Genomic DNA, 19877 nt, shown 5'->3' on the forward strand with positions numbered 1-19877 from the left:
TGTGCAAAACTTGGTCCCGTGTATCTTGAACAGTTACAGATCACCCAAGAGTTTGTCTCCGCCTCAAGCTTTCTATGGCTGGCTCAGCTCAGATCCATCTCTACTAAGAACACTCAAGGAAAACAATGTAATGGAGGATTAAATAGCACCACTTTGACTTAAAAAAGACACACAAGTCAGGATGAGCTAAGTCCCCATAACTGCCCTGGCCCTCACAACCCTCTTTCCACACTGTCCTCCAGACCCACTGGAGGGAGCTGTCACTGCAAAGGGGCTGTCCGGCCCACTCCACGTGGGTACTTACAGTCGTGCTGGCTGTGACCTGTGGGCTAGAGCTGGTGGGTGCAGAGGTGTCTGAGGAGGCAGAGAGCTGTCGCACCAAGGGACTGTGTGGTGGGTGGTGGGTGGCCGCCAAGTAGCTCGAACTGCTCATGTCCGTGTGATGCTTCAACACTGCAGAGGTCAACAGAAAAGAGGAATACGTGGCTACCTCAACCTGCCCTACTTCCAGCACAAGTTAGGAAGGCCAGCAATACTCAGTAAAGGCAAAAATGCTTTCTAAGCCTAAAGGATAAAAAGATGAAGCAAACTGGCTGATGGGAGGCAGGGGGTGGCAGAGGTTGCTATAGCAGTTAAGAGTGACCTACACTTAGAAGCGGTCGGACCCCTCTACTCTGCCTTCCTAGCAAGTGAAGGACACAGCTAGGGGCAGTTACAGGAAGCCCAGCTGCCCCAGAAAGCCCTGCGCAGGTGCAAATGCAGGCGGAGGTGCCGGGCCTGGCCCTACCTTCACTTCTCTCAGATGAATGGTCTCGCAATCTCATTTTGCTGTGGTTTGGGTCATGCACGGGTGGCGGCGGATTGAGCAAGCGCTCTGCTTTTGGCGCTGTCACTCGATCCACCATAGGCACGGCCCCCACATCGTCTAAGTGCTGCCTGTGGGTCCTGTCAGGCCGGGTTTGGTGATGGGACAGCTCTGAAGAGGGGAACAGAAAAAGAGCTGTGAAATATCTTCTCTCAACCTTTTCTTATTTGAGTTCCAAGCTCTTGAGTTCTCTCTAGGTCAATGACAGACACCCAGGGCAGCAGGACAGTCCTCTGGGACTGAAGCTCCTAGCAAGCAACACGCTGGCCAGGACAGGCCAGGGAGCCCACTGGGCTCTCAACTGGAGAAAAATGTGACACCAGACTACAAAAGACAGCCGGCCCACAGATGCACCCAATGCTATGTCCCACTTGGCTGTTCACTGAGCCCCAGAACACCTGATGTCTGGAACAGCTTTCACAGTCCATCCCAGAGCATCCAAAATGAGCAGAAAAGACGACTGTGGCTGAGCTTGCATCTGTCAACTGTCTCTCCCAACCCCATCACACTGCCATGGACATACCAGTAACCTGAGAACATCAGAGGAACAGAAAGTAACTGGAGGACTCTACGGACCCCTGAAACTTACTGGCTGTTGTTAGGAAGGAGTTGACCAACTTGTGCCTGTCTTTACGAGTTGGATCTGGCAGACTGCCTGGCATGGGTGCTCTGTGCTTAAGTGAAAACTTTTTTGGAGGTTTGATTTTGTCAAAAGGCTTGTTCTGCCATTGAGATTTCAGCATGCTCTGGAAGTGCAGGCCTGTGGGAACATCTGCAAGAAACACAAAACGCCACCATCAGTCCAGACCCCTGGGCTCTGGCTCTCCAGGGAGCAAGACCCACCTCACACCCTTCTCTTATGTGCCCAGTGGTAGGATGACTGCGAGGGACAAGCACTGTTACGGGGAAGATCTGTTTATTGGAACACCACTGAAGGTTCCACTCTTCTACTCACAGGGAAGTCACTGCTGCCTTTTATTTTCAAGTTCCAAACAAAACCAAAATCTATGATGGTCTTTTCTTTGTTCCTGTGTTCCACTAAGTCTGTTCAACTCTATTGGTTTGAAAGACTGATAAACATCCTGTTCTTATTCTTCCGGAAACCGAAACATTTCAAGGTATTTCTTTCTTTCAACATAAAGTTAATCAGGACATACATTCCTTCAACAACTGCTAATTGTCTGCTGCTTTACCAGGCACTGGACTGGGCACTGCATCTTTCCCTAATAAGAACTAGATCATTTCCCCCTCCTTCCTCCAGACCCCCACCACTTCCCTATCTGGGGATTATCTAGGTTTTTAAGTGGATGAGCTAATACTGAAATATTACAAATTAAATCTTTTAGACTTTAATTATAACTTCTACCTTTTGGGGGGGAGTTCACTACTCTTTCTTGCATCTTTCCATTTTGTTACTTTCCTTTATTTTCCTAAGAATGTGGACTTGAGTTTGAGTAATTTCTTTAGAAAGAGCATTTCAAGATTAAAACCAGTTTTCTCTCAGATCCTTAAAGCTATTACTACAGTGTCACCAGTAAGATGGAATCTGACTCAATCATTTGTGGGTGCTCTGCTTCTTAAGCTTTTGGGGGGGGGAAACCCACTTGTTGTGATATTATATCGACTCAGCCAACTTGGGGCGAACTCCAAGACCAAATCCTTCAATCTGCAAACATGATATTTCTCTCCCTTTTCTTTTATTTCCTCTCATCAGCATTGGGTGGTTTTCATTGTACAGTTCTTAAACACATTTTGTTAAATTGATTCTTTGAGTACTTCATATTTTTGATGACTTACAAATAATAATGTCATCATTATCACTTTTTAAAAGCGGTTTATAATTGCTTACTACTAGTTTGTAGGAATATAGTAATTTTTAATATAGTGGCCTATATCCTGTGATCTTCTTAAATCTATTAAGTTTTGTCAGCTGTTGTGGAATCCTTAGAATTTTCTACAACACAAGTACATCATTTACGAAATGCTGCTTTACTTTCTTTCCAATCTGTATGCCTTTATTTCTACATCTTGCCCTATTACTCTGTCTAGAACCTCTAGTGGCAATCTGAACTTTACATTTTCCTTTTCTAGTCTCATTCTGAAACGTCACCACCAGGGATACAGGTGAGTCTTGCTTCAGGGTTCTGAAAAACTTCTCATGGTCCTTTTACATCTGAAGGATCAGCATATCTCACTTTAGCTCTCAGTTCCTCCTGGGAATCAATCATTAACCACCTGAGACATACTCCAAAAGTCTCAGTCCCTGAGTCCATACTCAATACTGTAGCACAGAATGAAACATCACTGCATTATGGAAAAGGGTTAAAATCTAACCTAGCTATAATTCAGAACAAATCCTGATCTATCACCCAAATGCCCAGGTCCCATTCCTGTTTTTCTGTCCTTTTTCAGTGTGGGCAAAGAACCATCCCCCTACGGGCTGCTACCTGACCAGAGTTTATTCAAAAGCATAGGCTTTAGGCTCCTTTTTCCAAGTTTTATTTCTCTATAGTTATCTTGCTTTCCATCTTTCAAAAATCACTACAACCTCTGGCATGCCTTCTTTTTCCAGAATTGCTTAACATTTATTATATTTAATGTAGGTAGGACTTCCCTGGTGGCTCAGGTGCTAAAGCGTCTGCCTACAATGAGGGAGACCCGAGTTCGTTCCCTGGGTCAGGAAGATGCTCTGGAGAAGGAAATGGCAACACACTCCAGTACTCTTGCCTGGAAAATCCCATGGATGGAGGAGCGTGGTAGGCTACAGTCCATGGGGTCACAAAGAGTCGGACACGACTGAGCGACTTCACTTCACTTCAAACATTAATGGGTTCTGGCTCCCAGGGAGGGTAGAAGATGTGCTCAATCTGAACTAGGAGTCGGGGGGCGAGGGGGGTGGGGGTGGCGGGCAAAGAAGAAGGAGGTGAGTGAACATTAAAAAAACCCATTATACTGTGGCTGGTGCTGTGTATTACTTCACCTTCATAACAGTTCCATGAGGCATTACTATGCTTCTTTTAATGATAGAAAGCAGATTTAGAAAGGTGAATTAACTGTCAAGGTCACACAGTTTAATAACTAACACTGTACAAGCTCAGTCGTGTCTGATTCTTTGAGACCCCACTGACTTCAGCCTGTCAGGCTCCTCTCAGCTCATGGGATTCTCTGAGCGAGTACTGGGCTGGGTTGCCATTTCCTCCTTTAGGGTTAGAAAGGAACAAGCAGCATCCAAACTCAAGTCCGTAACACCCTAAAGCTCATCCTCTTGGCCACGACACCATGAAGTTATTCTTTGGCCCAACGAATTAATGCTTAAGCGTGTTAGCTGCTCAGTCGTGTGCAACTCTTTGTGATCCCATAGACTACAGCCCGCCAGGCTCCTCTGTCCATGGCGTTCTCCAGGGGACCTTCCCAACCCAGGGATTAAACCTGGATCTCTTGTACTGCAGGCAAATTCTTTACCATCTGAGACACCAAGAAAACCCAGAGAATGGAGCAGTTTAATTCTGAGGTAGAATCTGATAGTTCTCAAATTACTCCCAAGAAGTAGAGAGTACAGAATATTTTTCAAAAGAGTTCTGCAGTGTAGCAAAACTTAACTCTTTCCTATAGCACAGACTATGTATTTCACGACACTTCAAAGAATAAGACACATCTCTGGGAACAGTGCTCTCGTGAATTTTTTTTCCATAATCATTCTTTCTTTTACACACTTAAAAACAAATTCACCTATCATAACCCTTAAAATAAATGATCAATCAGCTTTCAGCCAGGCCAAGGATATCAGACCTCACTGTACTCCTAGCCCTTAGAGCCCGCCCAAGCCCCTCAGTAATATGGCCTGATTATCCCACACCCCAAAGATCAAATGTTAAAAAATAAAAAAATCTCCCACAAAAGAATTAAGAGTTTAGAGGTATTAATCAAATTTAATTAAATTTAGGGGAATTTTAATTAATTAAAAATTCTTTGCTCAGAGTGGTTGGGGAAAAGGGTATACTGGAAATAAAGCACTGTCTACAGAAATTCTGAAAGCTGGGCTGAGTTCAAAGGTATAAAGAAGGCTCAAGAAGTTGGGGAACACCTTTTCTATATCCCAGGACATCCCCTGGGACATAGAAGAGAGTTACTCCCACTTGGCAAAGGCTGGTTTTTCTTATTTATTTGGTCTTTTGGGGGGCTATACCACATGACATGTGGGATCTTCTCCAACCAGGGACTGAACCCATGCCCCCTGCATTGGGAGCGTGCAGTCTTAAGCACTGGACCATGAGGGAAGTCTGCATAGGCTGTTTAATGGGACTACAAAAGCATAGTGATTTTATTCCTCCCGCTCTTTTATAGTGCAAATAAGTAGTCCTGGACACAGGTCCTGGTTCCATGACTGAGTAGGAGGCTAGAACAAGAACAAATCACTTGGCTGGGCTCCAGCATCTTCATCTGTGAAATGAGGCAGCAAGGTCTGGTCAGGGCTGGCGATACCCTAGCACACATGCTCTAACGCTCTCACCTCTTCTGTCTGCTGTAGGCACAGGCTCATGGCAGTACTCACTCTGTTGTACCCCAAGACCTCAGACCTGTCTCAAATAATTAATCTAATTATAAATCAATCTCACTAAGCACAAGAGAGAAAAAACATTTATGTTATTGCTAGACTAGATGACTACTGAGCCTCTCAACTCTAACATGTTAAATTAATGACTTTCCAACTAAAACTCTACTCCTAACCTTTACCCCACCCCCCATTTAAATCCTCAGAAGTAAAAACTGGCACAAATGTAAACCATCACCTTGTGCTCTGGAGATGGGTATTAAGCAGAACCAAGAGCAACTTCCCCATAAAACCCACCGAATAAGCTGTTAGGGATAACTAACTGTTCATGGGACTCCGGCTACTATACATTGCTAAAAGTCTGCTGTGTTTTAGCAGTTTTCATATAAAAGTGAATAGAGACTCAGTTAAATCCCCCAAAATCAGTGAACAAAAATGATCTCTTAGGAACTGCTAGTCTGAGTTCATGCTCTGAGTAATAACACCTGGGATCCACACAGAGCTACAATTCTGAAAATAGACATAGAGGACCTGAAAGTAAGCAAAGGAAGAGTTATAAAAATGGAAGAGAACAACAGTTCAGCTAGAGGACTCCACACATTTCACACCTGCATAGGCAATGGCCATTAAAGTGGTATTAACCAGACAGGAGGGTACAGACCCTTAACCAGGTCAATGACAAGAAACATTAGTTTACCATTTCCCAAACCTTAGTTTACCATTTCCTCAAACAAAAAGACGACTTTAGCTTCAGGCCCACCAGAGCCTGACATTCCATGATCCACCATTTTCTCAAGCACACTTTCTCATGGTGTTCAGTCATGCTCACTTCCTCCTCCTGCTGGTAAGTTGCAATAGCCTCATGGATATAGCTAGCTGTCTTGGCAAGCTCTCTCAAAAGAGCAGAGCTCTTCGAGGCCAGCAGGTGGTGCTCTTATTAAGCATAAACGTAAGTCAACATGTTCCTCCCCAAGGTTATACATCCTGTGTTTCAAGCTAAGGTTTAGCTGGCTTGATTAAATGAGGTAATAAGGAAACAAGCTCCTGTTTCTGGAATACTAAAGGGTTGACTGAGTCAAGTCGCTCAGTCATGTCCGAATCTTTGCAACCCCATGGACTGTAGCCCACCAGGCTCCTCTGTCCACAGGATTTTCTAGTCAAGAGTACTGGAGTGGGTTGCCATTTCCTTCTCCAGGGTATCTTCCCGACCCAGGGATCTAACCCAGGTCTCCAACATGGCAGGCAGACACTTTACCTCTGAGCCACCACTCAGTACTAAAGGGTTATCACACCCTAATGTCTCCACCTTCCAGCCAGGGAGCAGTTCCTAAAATGAATGGGAGTGGCTAAGGTGTGGAAGATGGGAGATGAACTCTAGGATTAAGAGCTGCAATTGGTTCCCATCCCAACAAAGTACACAGACTGGCTAGGGAAACATCAGTAAAACTACAGAAAATGAAAAGTTGGAAGTCCTGCCATCTTTAAATGTATTCTAGAGAAGAACGGGGTGGCCCAGAGGTCAGGTCTGACCCACACAGTATGCTGGCTGCTAGTTTTCACTATTACTTACTATTATACACAAAAAGATCTGGGGAATCTCAATATTTCAGGAGACACTATTCAAATCTTCATGACCCTGGCAATCTTTCAGTTTACAAATGTGGCATTCTGTATTCTGAGTGTGGCAGTGGTGTGAATCAAGTAAAAAAATCCCAATAGTCACAATATTAGACACAATAATTAAGTCCCTGGGTTGAGCCACAGAAAGTCTACTGTATTCATAGGCAGATATGTTAATGCTCGACTTGAAAAAGTAAAAAAAAAAAAAAAATACACTATTCTTCTTTACTGTCTCATAAAGAGAATTTAATGACCATCTCTCTTGTCCAAACTCCAATGTCATAATTAGGATGTGTGAGTGTGTTTGTGTGTGACTGACACAAGGGAGAGAGTGGGGAAAGGCAAGAGTGGGGAAAGGGTGGAGGTGGGGAGAGAAGACAGAGACAGACAGGAAAATAAAGACCACAGGGAGTACAGAATGATGGAACAGGAGATGTCAGGCAGGTGTCTTGGGCATATTTAGGTGATGGGAGAGGGAATTCACAACTATACAAGGTAATCCTGTTGACAAAGCAATGATCAACGTATTTATCAGCTGATACTGATTCAACAGGAAAAAGATCTTATCAGATCTTAATATAACTATATAGGCTCAGGCTTCTTTATTCAAATAGGAGACCATGCAATTCAACACTGTAATCTTAAGAGAATAACTCAACAAATGTTCTGGAGTCATCTTGGTGTCTCTGCCTGAAGCTGCGGCCTGGAAATGGGCAGAAATCTGACTTCTCTTAATAACCTGGCTGGAGAGAAGCATGAGTTATAGTGAAAAGGACAGGAATCAGATTACTCAGATTTAAATTTTGGAGCCTGCTACATCAGCTATGTAGCCTGAGATAAACCACAACCTCTCTAAGCCTATTTCTTGATATGTAAAACTGAAGTAACTTTACAAGATTACCGAGAAAACCAAATGAGACAAGAATAAGAGAAGTGCATATAAACTATAAATGCTATACAAATATTATCTTAAGTTACATGAGCCATAATCCAAATGGCAAGAGAGGGTAAAAGTCAACGACTCTGGACTCTGAAGCACACAGGAAAATGTTTTAGTGTTTTCCATTCATTATGTTCTAAAGCGTATTTACTGCTCCATCACTCCTGATCTAAACCCTTGCCTAGTTTACTGTTCATATGTTTCAAGATTTCTAAATATTTCCAATAAGTCACATGGCAGCAAGACTATTACACCATGCCCTTTCTTACAGTTGGAGGGAGTTTTAATAAGGCAGCTTGGGGAAGCTAACAGATTTAGATGACCAAGAAAGAATCCAATCATTTGAAGAACAAAGAGTTGGACATGACTGAACAACTTCACTTAATGTTTGATCAACTGTCAATTACAAGAGGGGATTTTCTAGGATAGTTTATTAGCAATGACTGCTTTTATAAATAAAGTTTTATTTAAACAGTCACACCCACATCCTTATACACAGTCTACATACTGGTTTTGTGCTACAAATGCAGAGCTGCCTAGTTTCAACACAGACTAAACCTAGACAGTATGATCCATAAAGCCCAAATTGTGTCCCTTTAAGAAAAAGATAATATACCACTCAAGCTAAAAACCGGATTTTCTTCACACACCACTAAGTAAATTTTACATCCAACATAATTCTCATTCCCCAGACCCCAATTTTTGTTACCCTCCTTTCAAAAACGTGTACAGACTATCTGTAAGGTGCTATGAAGGACAGAGTAGGGAGAGAAACAGTCCCTTATCCTCAGAGAACTTAAGTATTCTGGAGGTTGGGGCCAGATGGGTAGATTATTTGCAAACCAATGAAACCAATCCAAATTATGAAAACACTGGCTTCTGTAGTCTATAGAGTAGTTTTCAACATTTTTGCTCATGAACTCCTCACCATTTGAAATGTAATTTTTCTTTATTTAGACTTTTTTTTCTGGCCACATCGAGAGGCTTGCGGGATCTCAGTTCCCTGACCAGGCACTGAACCTAGGCCCTTGGCAGTGAAAGAACAGAGTCCTAACCACTGGACTGCCAGGGAATTCCAAAATGTAATTTTTAGAAAAATTATAAACTCAGGACAATTATAGGCTTCCCTGGTGGCTCAGTGGTAAAGAATCTGCAGGACACACAGGTTCAATCCCTAGCCTGCGAAGATTCCACATGCCAGAGAGCACTGAAGGCCCCCATGGTCCACAGCTATTGAGCCTGTGCTCTAGAGCCCAGGAGCCTAACTACTGCAGCCCACGCGACATGACCCCTGAAGCCCAAACTGCTCTAGAGCCTGTGCTCCGCAACAGGAGGTCACTGCAGCGAGAAGCCCGCACACCACGATGAAGGCTAACACCTGCCCACGGCAACTAGGGAAAAGCCCATGCACGCAGCGACAAAGACCCAGTGCAGCCAAACACATAATACATTACATATAAAGAGAAAGACAGTTTTCATACATAAAAGAAACTAAAGTACACATTAAAGACATTTTATACCAACATCCTGGCGTGTTAAAATCTGTATCTTCAATCAGACTTCAGTCACAGTAAAATCTAATTTCAGTTATCAATTATTTTTAAAATTTAAATACTGTATAGTTGATGTGCAATATGTTAAGTTTCACATGTAAGTTATTAATTCTAAACATAAGTTATTATTTCTAAAGTAATAGAAAAAGTAGAGGATCTTGCCATATGTTATATACATAAAAAATACTGTACCTCCATCTTCATTATTTATTCAAATTTCCTTTTACTTAACTCCCACAGGATTCTTCTTCAGAAGCCATGAACTCTGAGATGGTTCCTTTGGTGTCCCTACTGCCCAAGGTTTTTATACTCTGGGGGATGAGGAAGACCCACAGCAAGACTCAATATGGGTAAGAGGAGTGACTTTCTTTTGTGAGGTGGGAGAAAAGCAATTATGAAAAGGGAGGTGGAAGAGAAAATCAGCAGACACAGAGGCTTATCAGGTACACCCAGCACCTGCGAGCTGAGGCTCTCTGCTTGCGTACAACTGAGTCTCGTAACCACAGCAGGTACACCCCCAGGATGAAGACGTTCTCGCCAACAGCGCTGCCCATGCTGCTGTACATCGTAACACAGGCACCTGCCTCACCCTCACCACCTGAAGCCTTAGGGCGAAAGCGCTTAGCAAGCTGTAATGTTTTAGAGGCACATTCTGGTTGAAGGGATGTGTTGTGCATGATGTGCAAAATCCTAAGAGAATATTCTGTTGACAGTAATACCCAGACAGTACCTGGACTGTACCAGAATCTTGGCCAACTGTCTTTCACTTTGAACCCTTTAAGTCTCACTCATTAGACTTCATGGAGCCTTTCTTTTCTTTTTTTTTTTTCATGGAGCCTTTCTTACCATCTGGAAATGCTAGAACTGGGTGAACACAGGAGTCCAACTGGGATAGGCGTTCCAACAGAGGGGCTTCGTAGTGGATTTCTGGAGGCATGGTGCTGGCACTGCCGGAGCCGCACAGCGCACAGGAAGGGTTCACATCACAGCCAGAACGTGCTGTGCTATTCCGGTGAACCTGGGAAAAGCCAGATAACACTCGATTCAGCGTCTGATAAAAACTCAGCTCCCCATTCAGTATTCCAAAGATTCAAAATTCCCTCTCTCGAGATACATATATGACACAGTTAACAAAATGTCTGATCAGTTTGTTAAAAGATTTCCATTTCTCCAACACACTAACCTTCAAAGTAATTAAGTAAATCCACTTCTTCTCCAATGAAGAGATCTAATTATGTGAAGTCCATTTACGTGCTTACTGAGAACACTTTACAATACCTGTATGTTTCTACCACCATGATGCTTTTCCACCGTCTGCTACAGTGATCTGCTTCAGATTTCTAGGTAGAACATGACTTGCCCTCTTCAGCAACTTCATCCACCAGAGTTTTACTAATGAATAACCAACCACACCTTTCCTGTTCTTTTCATATCTCCAAAAAAAGAATTCCAGGAGGCCTGAAACAACATGGCAAGGTTCCCTGGACTACACTCATTAGCTGCTCTTTAACGTAGCCTGACATCTACTGTTATAAAGCTCGTATTTAAGTAATGAAAATGAATTTGGTATGGTCAGTGTTCATACCCATAGTCTTTGCGTTAATTAGAATAAAAATCATTTTCATTAAACTTCTTTTGTATACATGTGGGCATGATAAGAAACAACCTCCCTAGTTAAGTCCATAGTGAAAAACAAGTTTTCAAATGATGTAATTCTGTTTTGTTTTTAAATGATAGGATTTTTATAATTTTATGCTTTAAACGTCAGGTCATGCTGAATGTAGGATCCCTAGGTTCTAGTGTTAGGATCTGGCATTTGCCAAATCATGACCATGCAAAGTCACCCGGGCAGCGTGCAGTCCTAGAAGAAATGACTTGTCTATGGAATGACACTATGACATGGGATGCTAGGAGCAAGGGAGTATCAGAATAAAGACAAAGGGTAGCATTGAAACTCTGTAACGACTGAGAGAACTACATCTAGTTTCAGCACACACATCTCTTGAAAGCTGTTTGCCTTCACAGACATGCACAGAAGAAAGATAAATATGAGAACAATTCAGTCTTTATCAACCTTCCTCAACTGCCTCCTCCTTGCAGCGACATAGATGGGTGGTATTCAAATAAGGCCCTGTGAAGGTCAGACTGGACAACTTACACTAAAGTAAAAGAATTCTAGTAAGCAACAACTGTTGTCTCTCAAAGGAAATCACACCACCTAAACATGCACTTTGGTAGACAACATTAACTGGTACTGTTTTGGAAAAAAATACCTCTTGCAACCTATTTAAACCAGGGCTGGATTTCTGGGGGAGATAACATTTTGAGGTAGAGAAAGAGGGACCTGCATTACCAGGGACAAAACCCAGAGATCACCAGTAGATGAATGGGAGAATTTAGCTAATTAGAATCCAATGCACCAAAACTTTAAATATTGACTAGATTAGAAAAATATATAAAAATCAAAACAAGAAATCTTAAAAGGGAGGTATATTTTCTTCTGATGAAGTAAACCATTACATGAACTAGCTCTCCAAGTGGGCAATGAACAACATTCCTTTTTTTTTATGGCTAGAGTGTATCCCTTAAGTCATTAAGAGACTGGATGTAAAGTCAAATGAATTCAACAAGAAAACCAAACTAAGAATAAAATTAAAGTAAAAGCTGAAATTACCAAAAGAAAAAATACATGACAGAAACAGCAAATTCAAGAACTGCTCTTTTGGAGTTCCCCCTTGCTCTTCCCAAACCCACTTCAAGAAAGGGATAGACAGGATAGAGCAACTAATTACATAACTGTAAGACTGGCCTAATGAAGAGAAAAAGGGAAAGATGCAAACGTAAGAACTTAAAAAAACAGCACTAGCTAAGTGATAAACCACTTAAGCACTGGATCAACAGGGAAGTCCACTAGTATAATTTATTAAGAGAAAATCTGGTGAATTTTTTGAAGGATAGTTTGGGCAACTTTAAACACACACACACACACACACACACACAGAAAACAAGATGTTAAATTATACACATGAATTTTATTTATTAAAAAAAAAAAACCCACAAAAAAGAAAAACCTACCATGAGCAAGTGTGATTTACTCCTGGATATCAAAACTATTTGACATTAGTGTATCAATTAACACAGTTTCACCCTGGCCATTCAATATTTCTACTTAGGTGTCTTAGGAGGCAACCAAAGTTAAGTGACTTCAAAACTGTGCTCCTAACTCTTCTTTACTTTCAGTAGCTCAGTCTTAAAATCCCTGGACTCATCCTAAACTCCATTCCCCCCTCATACCCCCAAACCAGTCATGAAATACTGTCACCTCTGCCTCCTAAAAGTGTCCAAGATCTGACCACTTTATACCACCCTCAACTGCAGTTCTCATTTGGGTTTCTTAAATAGTCCCCTAATTGGTATCCCTGCTTGCCCCTCCCTTCAACTATTGTATTATTTTGTTTCACAACCTTAATCAAACCATGATGCAGTTCTCTGCTCAAAACCTTCTAATAGCTCATCTCACAAGGAATAAAAGTCAAAGTTCTTGCAATGGTACACACAAAGCCCTACGCCATCTGTTACTTCCGTCTCTTCTCTGACTTCATTTCCCTTTCCTGCTTTTCTCCTAGCTCATGCCACCAGTTCTCTGACTTCCCTGCTACTTCCCCAAAATGGCAGACAAATTTCCGGATCACACACCTTTACACCTGGCCCTTCTATTAGCTCCAAGCTTATTCCCTCACCTCAGGTCTTTTCCTCAAATGTCATCCTCTTAAAAAACAACATTTAGAAACATAAAGTGAGAAAAGAGTCTCTATTCTTGACTGTGACAAAAAAACACACATTCTGGAATAAGTTTAACTAACATTTTAGGCACAAAGCTTAAAATTATTAATTTTTAATATGCTACAAATTAATCTATAATCAAATTCAATAGGCTTTTGGTACAGAAGGGAGAAGAGGCAAATGGAATTTAAAGCAACTACAAACCAGAAGAATAAATGCTAAGGGGGAAGTTCCCAGAAAATTTCTGATAAGCAAAGGCAGAAGGGAGTGACTCGTTGACCACATGTTAAAAGTATGAATCAGGGATATCAAAAGGTGGGGTGGGGGAAGAAGCTGGATTCCTACTTCACATCAAAATAAATCCCAAAGGTATTAAAAAGATTTTAAATTATGTTTATTAAATTACATTATGATGTTTTAAATTATTTATTAAATTATTATGTTTAAACTGTGAAAGAAAAACCATGGGGCAACATCCAGTTGTTAAAAGTGTGAGCAATGGGGCCAGGCTGTTTGAGCCCTAACTCTGCTACTGAGCTGTATAAACTTAGACAAGTTACTTAATGGCTTCATTCATAATAACAGCTGCTTATCTGACAAGGCTGTTGTGAATATAAAAATCACTTAGAATAGTGTCTGGTCTCAACTCTGTTACTTGTATAGTCATACAAAACACACTTTTCATTTATAATTGAAGAAGGGGAAAAAAGGAAATCAACCATAAAGATCATTGATATTAAATCCTAGCTTTCATGTTACTTGTGTGACCCCTCAAATTTATTCATCTGTTAATAAAGGATCCATAATGCCAATGTCATGGGACTGTGAGAAATATGATTTTGCAAGCTGTTAAAATACTACACGAGTGCTAGCTAAATTAATGTATGTCAGAGTTTCTCTACTGACACTTAAGACTCTGATAATTTTTTGTTGTGAGGAGCTGTCCTGGGCACAGAAGTAAGTAGCAGCTTCCCTGGCCTCTACTCATCGTGCAAGTAATACCCTCCCTCCCACCTCTGTGACAACCAGAACTGACTACAAGGTCAAACGCTTCCTAGGCTGGGCAAGCGGGTCAAGATCATTGAGAACCAGGTGGCTCAAGCTACGATGATCATTCTTAGCAAAATTCAAAGCAGAGGCACCCATTAAATATTAAGAGTGAGAAAGAAGAAATGCCTCAAGACTACATCAGTCAAGGCAAAAGGACTTAAGAAAAAGAGTGAAGAGGCTTCCATGAAACAAAATGTAACTAGAACATAGAAAATAATTTCAATGGCTTGAATAACTCAAATATGTTTAAATTGATGACTTCATAATCACACATCACCCCCTCCACGAAGACTTTATTGACTGTCCTTGGAAGACAGCAGGAAATCAACTTATTACTTGAAAATTGGTAGATAAAAGGATATCAACATGAATCATGCTCCCCCCTCCCCCCACAGACTGTAGTTAAGGGTAAAAACCAATTGTAGAAAAGGGCATTTTTCTCTTTAAAGACATAGTCTAGCTAATAAACAAAGAATAAATGGTATGAGAAGAACATAACTTCAACTCCTGATGCAACAAGGAGGTCCAGGCAATGGCCATTACTGATTAATAACATGAGAGACAAGATATTACATGTCTTCTCATGTGAGTGCCCTTACCAAAACAACAACCTAGATTTAAGTTTCTATATGAAGACTTTGATGCACTAAAAGTAAGAGATTAAGGAATATACAGAGGGATGGATATAATGGTAAAATGTGGCCAATGCTAACAGTAGAATCTAGGAGATAAAGCTGCTCACTGCAAAATTCACACAATGACGCTATGTTTGGATAGTATCATAATGAAAATTTGGAAAAGAAAACAACAACCCCACAGAATTTCTTCGGGCCATGATGGATTAAGAATGATCATGCTTATCTTTTAGCCACAGCTTAAGACAGAAACAAATTAGCTGGCCTGTGACTGTCCCGGCTTTCTGCCTGGAGGCACAACACAGACTGCTCAGCAGGTGAGGGGTTCCAAGCAGAGCGTGATGGTTCCACTGAGTTGAGGAAACAAACTCCCAGAGATTGCAGTGCAGAGGCTCAGGTGACAAATAACCATGAGGCAGAATTCTTCAGAAGAGGAAGCCATACAGAAAAAGAGCGCCAGAAACCATCATGAGATTCCCTCAGATGTTCGTGGAATATTAAGAATCCCACGTACAGAGTTAAACTTCATCAGGTCAGGAGAAGATCCACCAAGGAACTATGGACTGAACAGTTCCCAGAGCTCACAGTGGCAGAGAGACTTCCCCACTGTGACCGGTCAAGTGGCATGGAGCATTCAGAAAAGACCCCAGAAGACCTGGGTTACTCTACACTCTTCCTAATAAAGGAAAGACGGAATCTCAAATAACTTAGCTGCCAACAAAACAAAGCCTCTTTAAAGGAAGAGAACATAATCTCTATGCTTCAATCATGTAAAATTGAATGTCCAACAACCAAAAAAACACTGTTAGATATGCCAAGAGGTGAGAAAGTTACACCACAGGGATACAACCAGAAAATTTTAAGTCACAGGATAAATAACTGGAACCACCCAGTTTTCTCAACAAATAAATTGCAGGGAAAGGGGGTATGATGGATAGCTTACTGCAAACCAATACTCTTACTGAGAACTAGAACAGTCAGATTTAAAAATAAAAAAAAAAAGTAAATATAACTTTAAGATACGAGAGAAATGTTAAAACAATGACAATACTGAGGAGCCAAGATTCCAGAGGGGGAAGAACCACTGAAGTGTTGAGTTGCTTCTTTTTGGGGACAATGGGTGATTTCTGAGTGATGCTTAGAATCTGGTGCCCTGATGGAGGGTCACTTCTGGGTACAGAGAAATGAGCAGAGATTCTGATGATTTTGTAGGGCTGAAGGGACAACTTTAGAGACTTCAAAAGCCAAATTCCCAGTGAAAAGAAAGGACAGGAAACTACAAATGACATGTCAGGTGCTTCCATTCCTAAGGCATTTGGAGAATTCTGAAGCTGTGATAGGTAGGAGGCTAAAAAGCTAAGCAGAAAGCCTCTGTAAAGCAGTTTCTGGCGGGCTCACTGAGGAAGAGATTACAATTAAGAGTTCAAGATACACACGAGGGCACTGGTCACTGAATCAGCTGTAAATGGGAATAAGAAACAAGGCTGTATCGTAAGAAAGGACCATTTTTTATGTGACATCTAAAATGCCAGGTACACTGGTATTAAGAAGTATAAGCAACATAAAAATCAAGTGTATGTGTACTGCAATTAAAACAGTAAATGCAAGTATATCAAATATTGAAAGAAAATGTACAATCGTCTAACCTTTCATTAGTTTATTTTCCTACAACCATATGTAGACTGCTTAAAAACAAAATGGCATCAGTGAATCAATGTTGTGAATAAAGTCACCATATTTTATATTTATTTCAGCATGCTTAAACAAAAAAGACACCTACTTCATCTACTCATGATTTTAGAATGAGATGTTAGGAAAAGGAAAATGTTAGTTGGTAAAGGCTTCATTTTCAATTTCAGTATTGCCAAGTATCCAAACATCACCCACAAAGAGATCACAGAACAGAAAGCAGACGTTCTGAAATGATTCTCTTGGAATCACTGTAATTCATGCACAGGCTTAATCAGGATTACTTTACCCAGGTTATCTTTACCAAGTAAGTTTGGGAAACAAAATAAGATACTCTTTTAAACAGAAGACTTTTAAGCCTTTAATGTCTTTTATGAGTCTCTGAGTGGAAGACATGGCATGAGGCGTTCTCTGAATTGATTTACCCATCACATTACAGTGGTGGCAGATACCTCAAACTATCTATGAGCTCATCACTACTCGGAAATCAAGACAGTCACTACACCTGCTGCTAAATCTTGTTATTTAGGAGATCCAACCAGTCAATCCTAAAGGAAATCAGTCCTAAATGTTCACTGGAAGGACTAATGCTGAAGCTGAAACTCCAATAATTTGGTTCTGGCCACCTGATGTGAAGAACTGACTCATTGGAAAAGATGCTAATGCTGGCAAAGATTGAAGGCAGGAGGAGAAGTGGAAGACAGAAGATGAGATGGTTGGATGGCGTCACTGATGCAATGTGTTTGAGCAGGCTCCAGGAGTTGGTGACGGACAGGGAAGCCTGGCATGCTGCAGTCCATGGGGTCACAAAGAGTCAGACGTGACAGAGCTACTAAACTGAACAAATTTATATACCACAAAATTTAACAACTGTTTCAACATATTTGGTTTCCCCTATAAGCTAATGTCTTTTATTTTGTGCATTAAAAAGAAAAATTATTCTGATAAAATTCCACAGACTTTATCACACTGCCAAAGGCTTGATCAGGAGAAAGAAATTCCAAGATGCAAGAAACAAAAGAATTCATCGCCAAGGCTGGTCTTGGGATAACAGCCACAGAAGTGGCAAGGAAGTTTAAAATCTACTCCGTGTTTTGGTGGAAAAAGCCAACTGCAAGAAGTGAAAGCCCAGTCCCAACCTACGTTCATGTAAGAGGTCCAAATACACCTGAATTCTGGAAGTCTATTCAGAAGCTAATGGAAAAACTGTGGTTTAAGGACACTTTCACAGTCCAGGGATCACAAGACTCCTACAGAAAACATGCCTCCCTGGCCATGGCCCCAGACGAGCTATGAAAGACACTGTAAATCATACAAGAACACAGACCGTTATAAGGAAGTCACTATGTGTAGAAATAGGAAGAAGTGGTCTTCAGTGAACTAGAAACAGAAAAATTAGAAAATAACTTTTAATAAGTATATTAAAATTTTTCAGTGATAGTGAGAGGAATACAAGTCATGAGACAAGTACAGGATAAAAAAAGTTTCTAAAAGTACTTAAGAGGATGTTTCTAAAAGTAACTGATTCTAAGGAAAGAAGTACACACTGAAATAAAAAACCCAACTGGTAAACAAAGCTAGTGTTCCTCCTGATGAAGAGGAGGAACAGTCAGAGAAGACTACATGAAATAAAGCATAGGAAGACAGATATAAAATTGCAAAGTATAAAAAGAAATGAAGCAATATGGAACAGAGAATGAAGACCAACAACAATATACAGACATTTATATTTAAAAAGAGAGAACAGAAAAGGAAAAATCGGAAGAAATAATGATTAGAAAAATTTCAAAACTCAAGCCAAATAAGAACTCTCAGAATGAGGGTGCAAAAACCAAGACCTAGTGGCTAAAAACCAACTCATACATCTAAATATGTCCCTTGATATTGCAAAGCATAAAAACAAAACACACACACACACCACTCAAAAGTAAGGGATGGGGGCAAAGATTTTAGTTACCAGAGAGAAGATAGATAACCTATAAAGAAACAATTAAACTGATACCAGAATTTTCAATGACAAAAGAAGTATTGGAAGGCAATGAAATTATCTTCAAGGTGCTGAATACAAAGTTTACATGCAGTTAAGTCATCATTCAACAATAAAGGCAAAATATAACTATGCGTTCACAAATACACACATGTATATACACATTTCACACACAAACGTTAATTCTGTATGTTTTTAATATATGAAGACTTCACAGCTCATACCACTATTGGAAGGCCTACCACATGTATTCATCAAGAATGGAATGGGATGTATAAATGTAAATAAGTAATTAAGTATGAACTTAATGACTAATTTGGGAGGGACTTAAAAGCAAGATAACTAAAATAATAAAAACAAATTACAGATAAATTACTGACACAAAAACTGAAAAAAAAGAGATGGAAAAGGATGTATCTAACAAGTGTACTTATCAAAGAAACCCATTTAAAGTTAAAGCATGAAGAGAGATCAAAAGGGAAACAACATAATGATTAAGATGAAGAAGAAATAACAATCATTAACTAGGATGTACCAAATCAGCCATCTTAGAACTATATGAACATATATGAATTAAAAAAAAAATAGAAATGAGGTTGAGGTTAGGGAAATGAGAGAGGTGGTTTAAGGGTACAACTGCCTACTAGTTGATAAATAAGTCCTGGAGATTTAATGCACAGTACAATGAATTATAGATGATGCCACTGTATTATTAGCAACAAATGTGCTAAGAGACTGGATCTTAATTATTCTCACCACAAAAAAGAAATGACAACTATGTGACATGATAGAGGTGTTAGGGTTAGCTCAGGCTATAATGGCAATCAAATTGCACTTTAACTTGCACAATACACATAGCAAACAGATTTCAAACAAACCAACAGAAGGTAGACCAAAGGATATAGAAGATATGAGCACAATTAATAAGTCAAAGATATGAGTTAAATTTAGAACCCTGAAGTCAAGAAACAGGATACAAATATACTCAACCCCACAAGCAGTGCCTTTTAAGGAAATGTGGACTATTTCACAAAAGCTGAACTAAAATTATGTACATCAACATGGAGATCTTGAAAATACAATACTGAATTAAAACACACACACACCCAAACCAAAAACACACACCAAAACCAACTTGCAAAATATGTACAACATGACAGCATACTGCATTTGGTGCTCTTTGGTTACCTCTTTCTAGTGGCG

The 19877-nt window shown here is 40.5% G+C and overlaps 1 protein-coding gene across 7 annotated transcripts in view; it reads right to left on the reverse strand.

Annotated features, from left to right (window-relative positions):
- Positions 1-19877, reverse strand: part of KANSL1 (KAT8 regulatory NSL complex subunit 1) — a 167743-nt gene that overhangs the window by 7511 nt on the left and 140355 nt on the right. For 5 of the 7 annotated variants that reach the window (XM_060395743.1, XM_027974367.2, XM_027974366.3 and 2 more), the window contains 4 exons: positions 10377-10548; positions 1455-1637; positions 788-976; positions 305-453 (listed from right to left, as the gene is read on the reverse strand). In XM_060395743.1, coding sequence (XP_060251726.1) covers positions 305-453; positions 788-976; positions 1455-1637; positions 10377-10548 — 693 coding nt within the window. The remainder of the gene's footprint in view (positions 1-304; positions 454-787; positions 977-1454; positions 1638-10376; positions 10549-19877) is intronic. The other 2 variants (XM_060395746.1, XM_060395745.1) reach the window with 1 other exon arrangement.

The sequence above is a fragment of the Ovis aries genome, chromosome 11 (assembly GCF_016772045.2).
Source record: "Ovis aries strain OAR_USU_Benz2616 breed Rambouillet chromosome 11, ARS-UI_Ramb_v3.0, whole genome shotgun sequence".
In the NCBI taxonomy this organism is placed as follows: domain Eukaryota; kingdom Metazoa; phylum Chordata; class Mammalia; order Artiodactyla; family Bovidae; genus Ovis; species Ovis aries.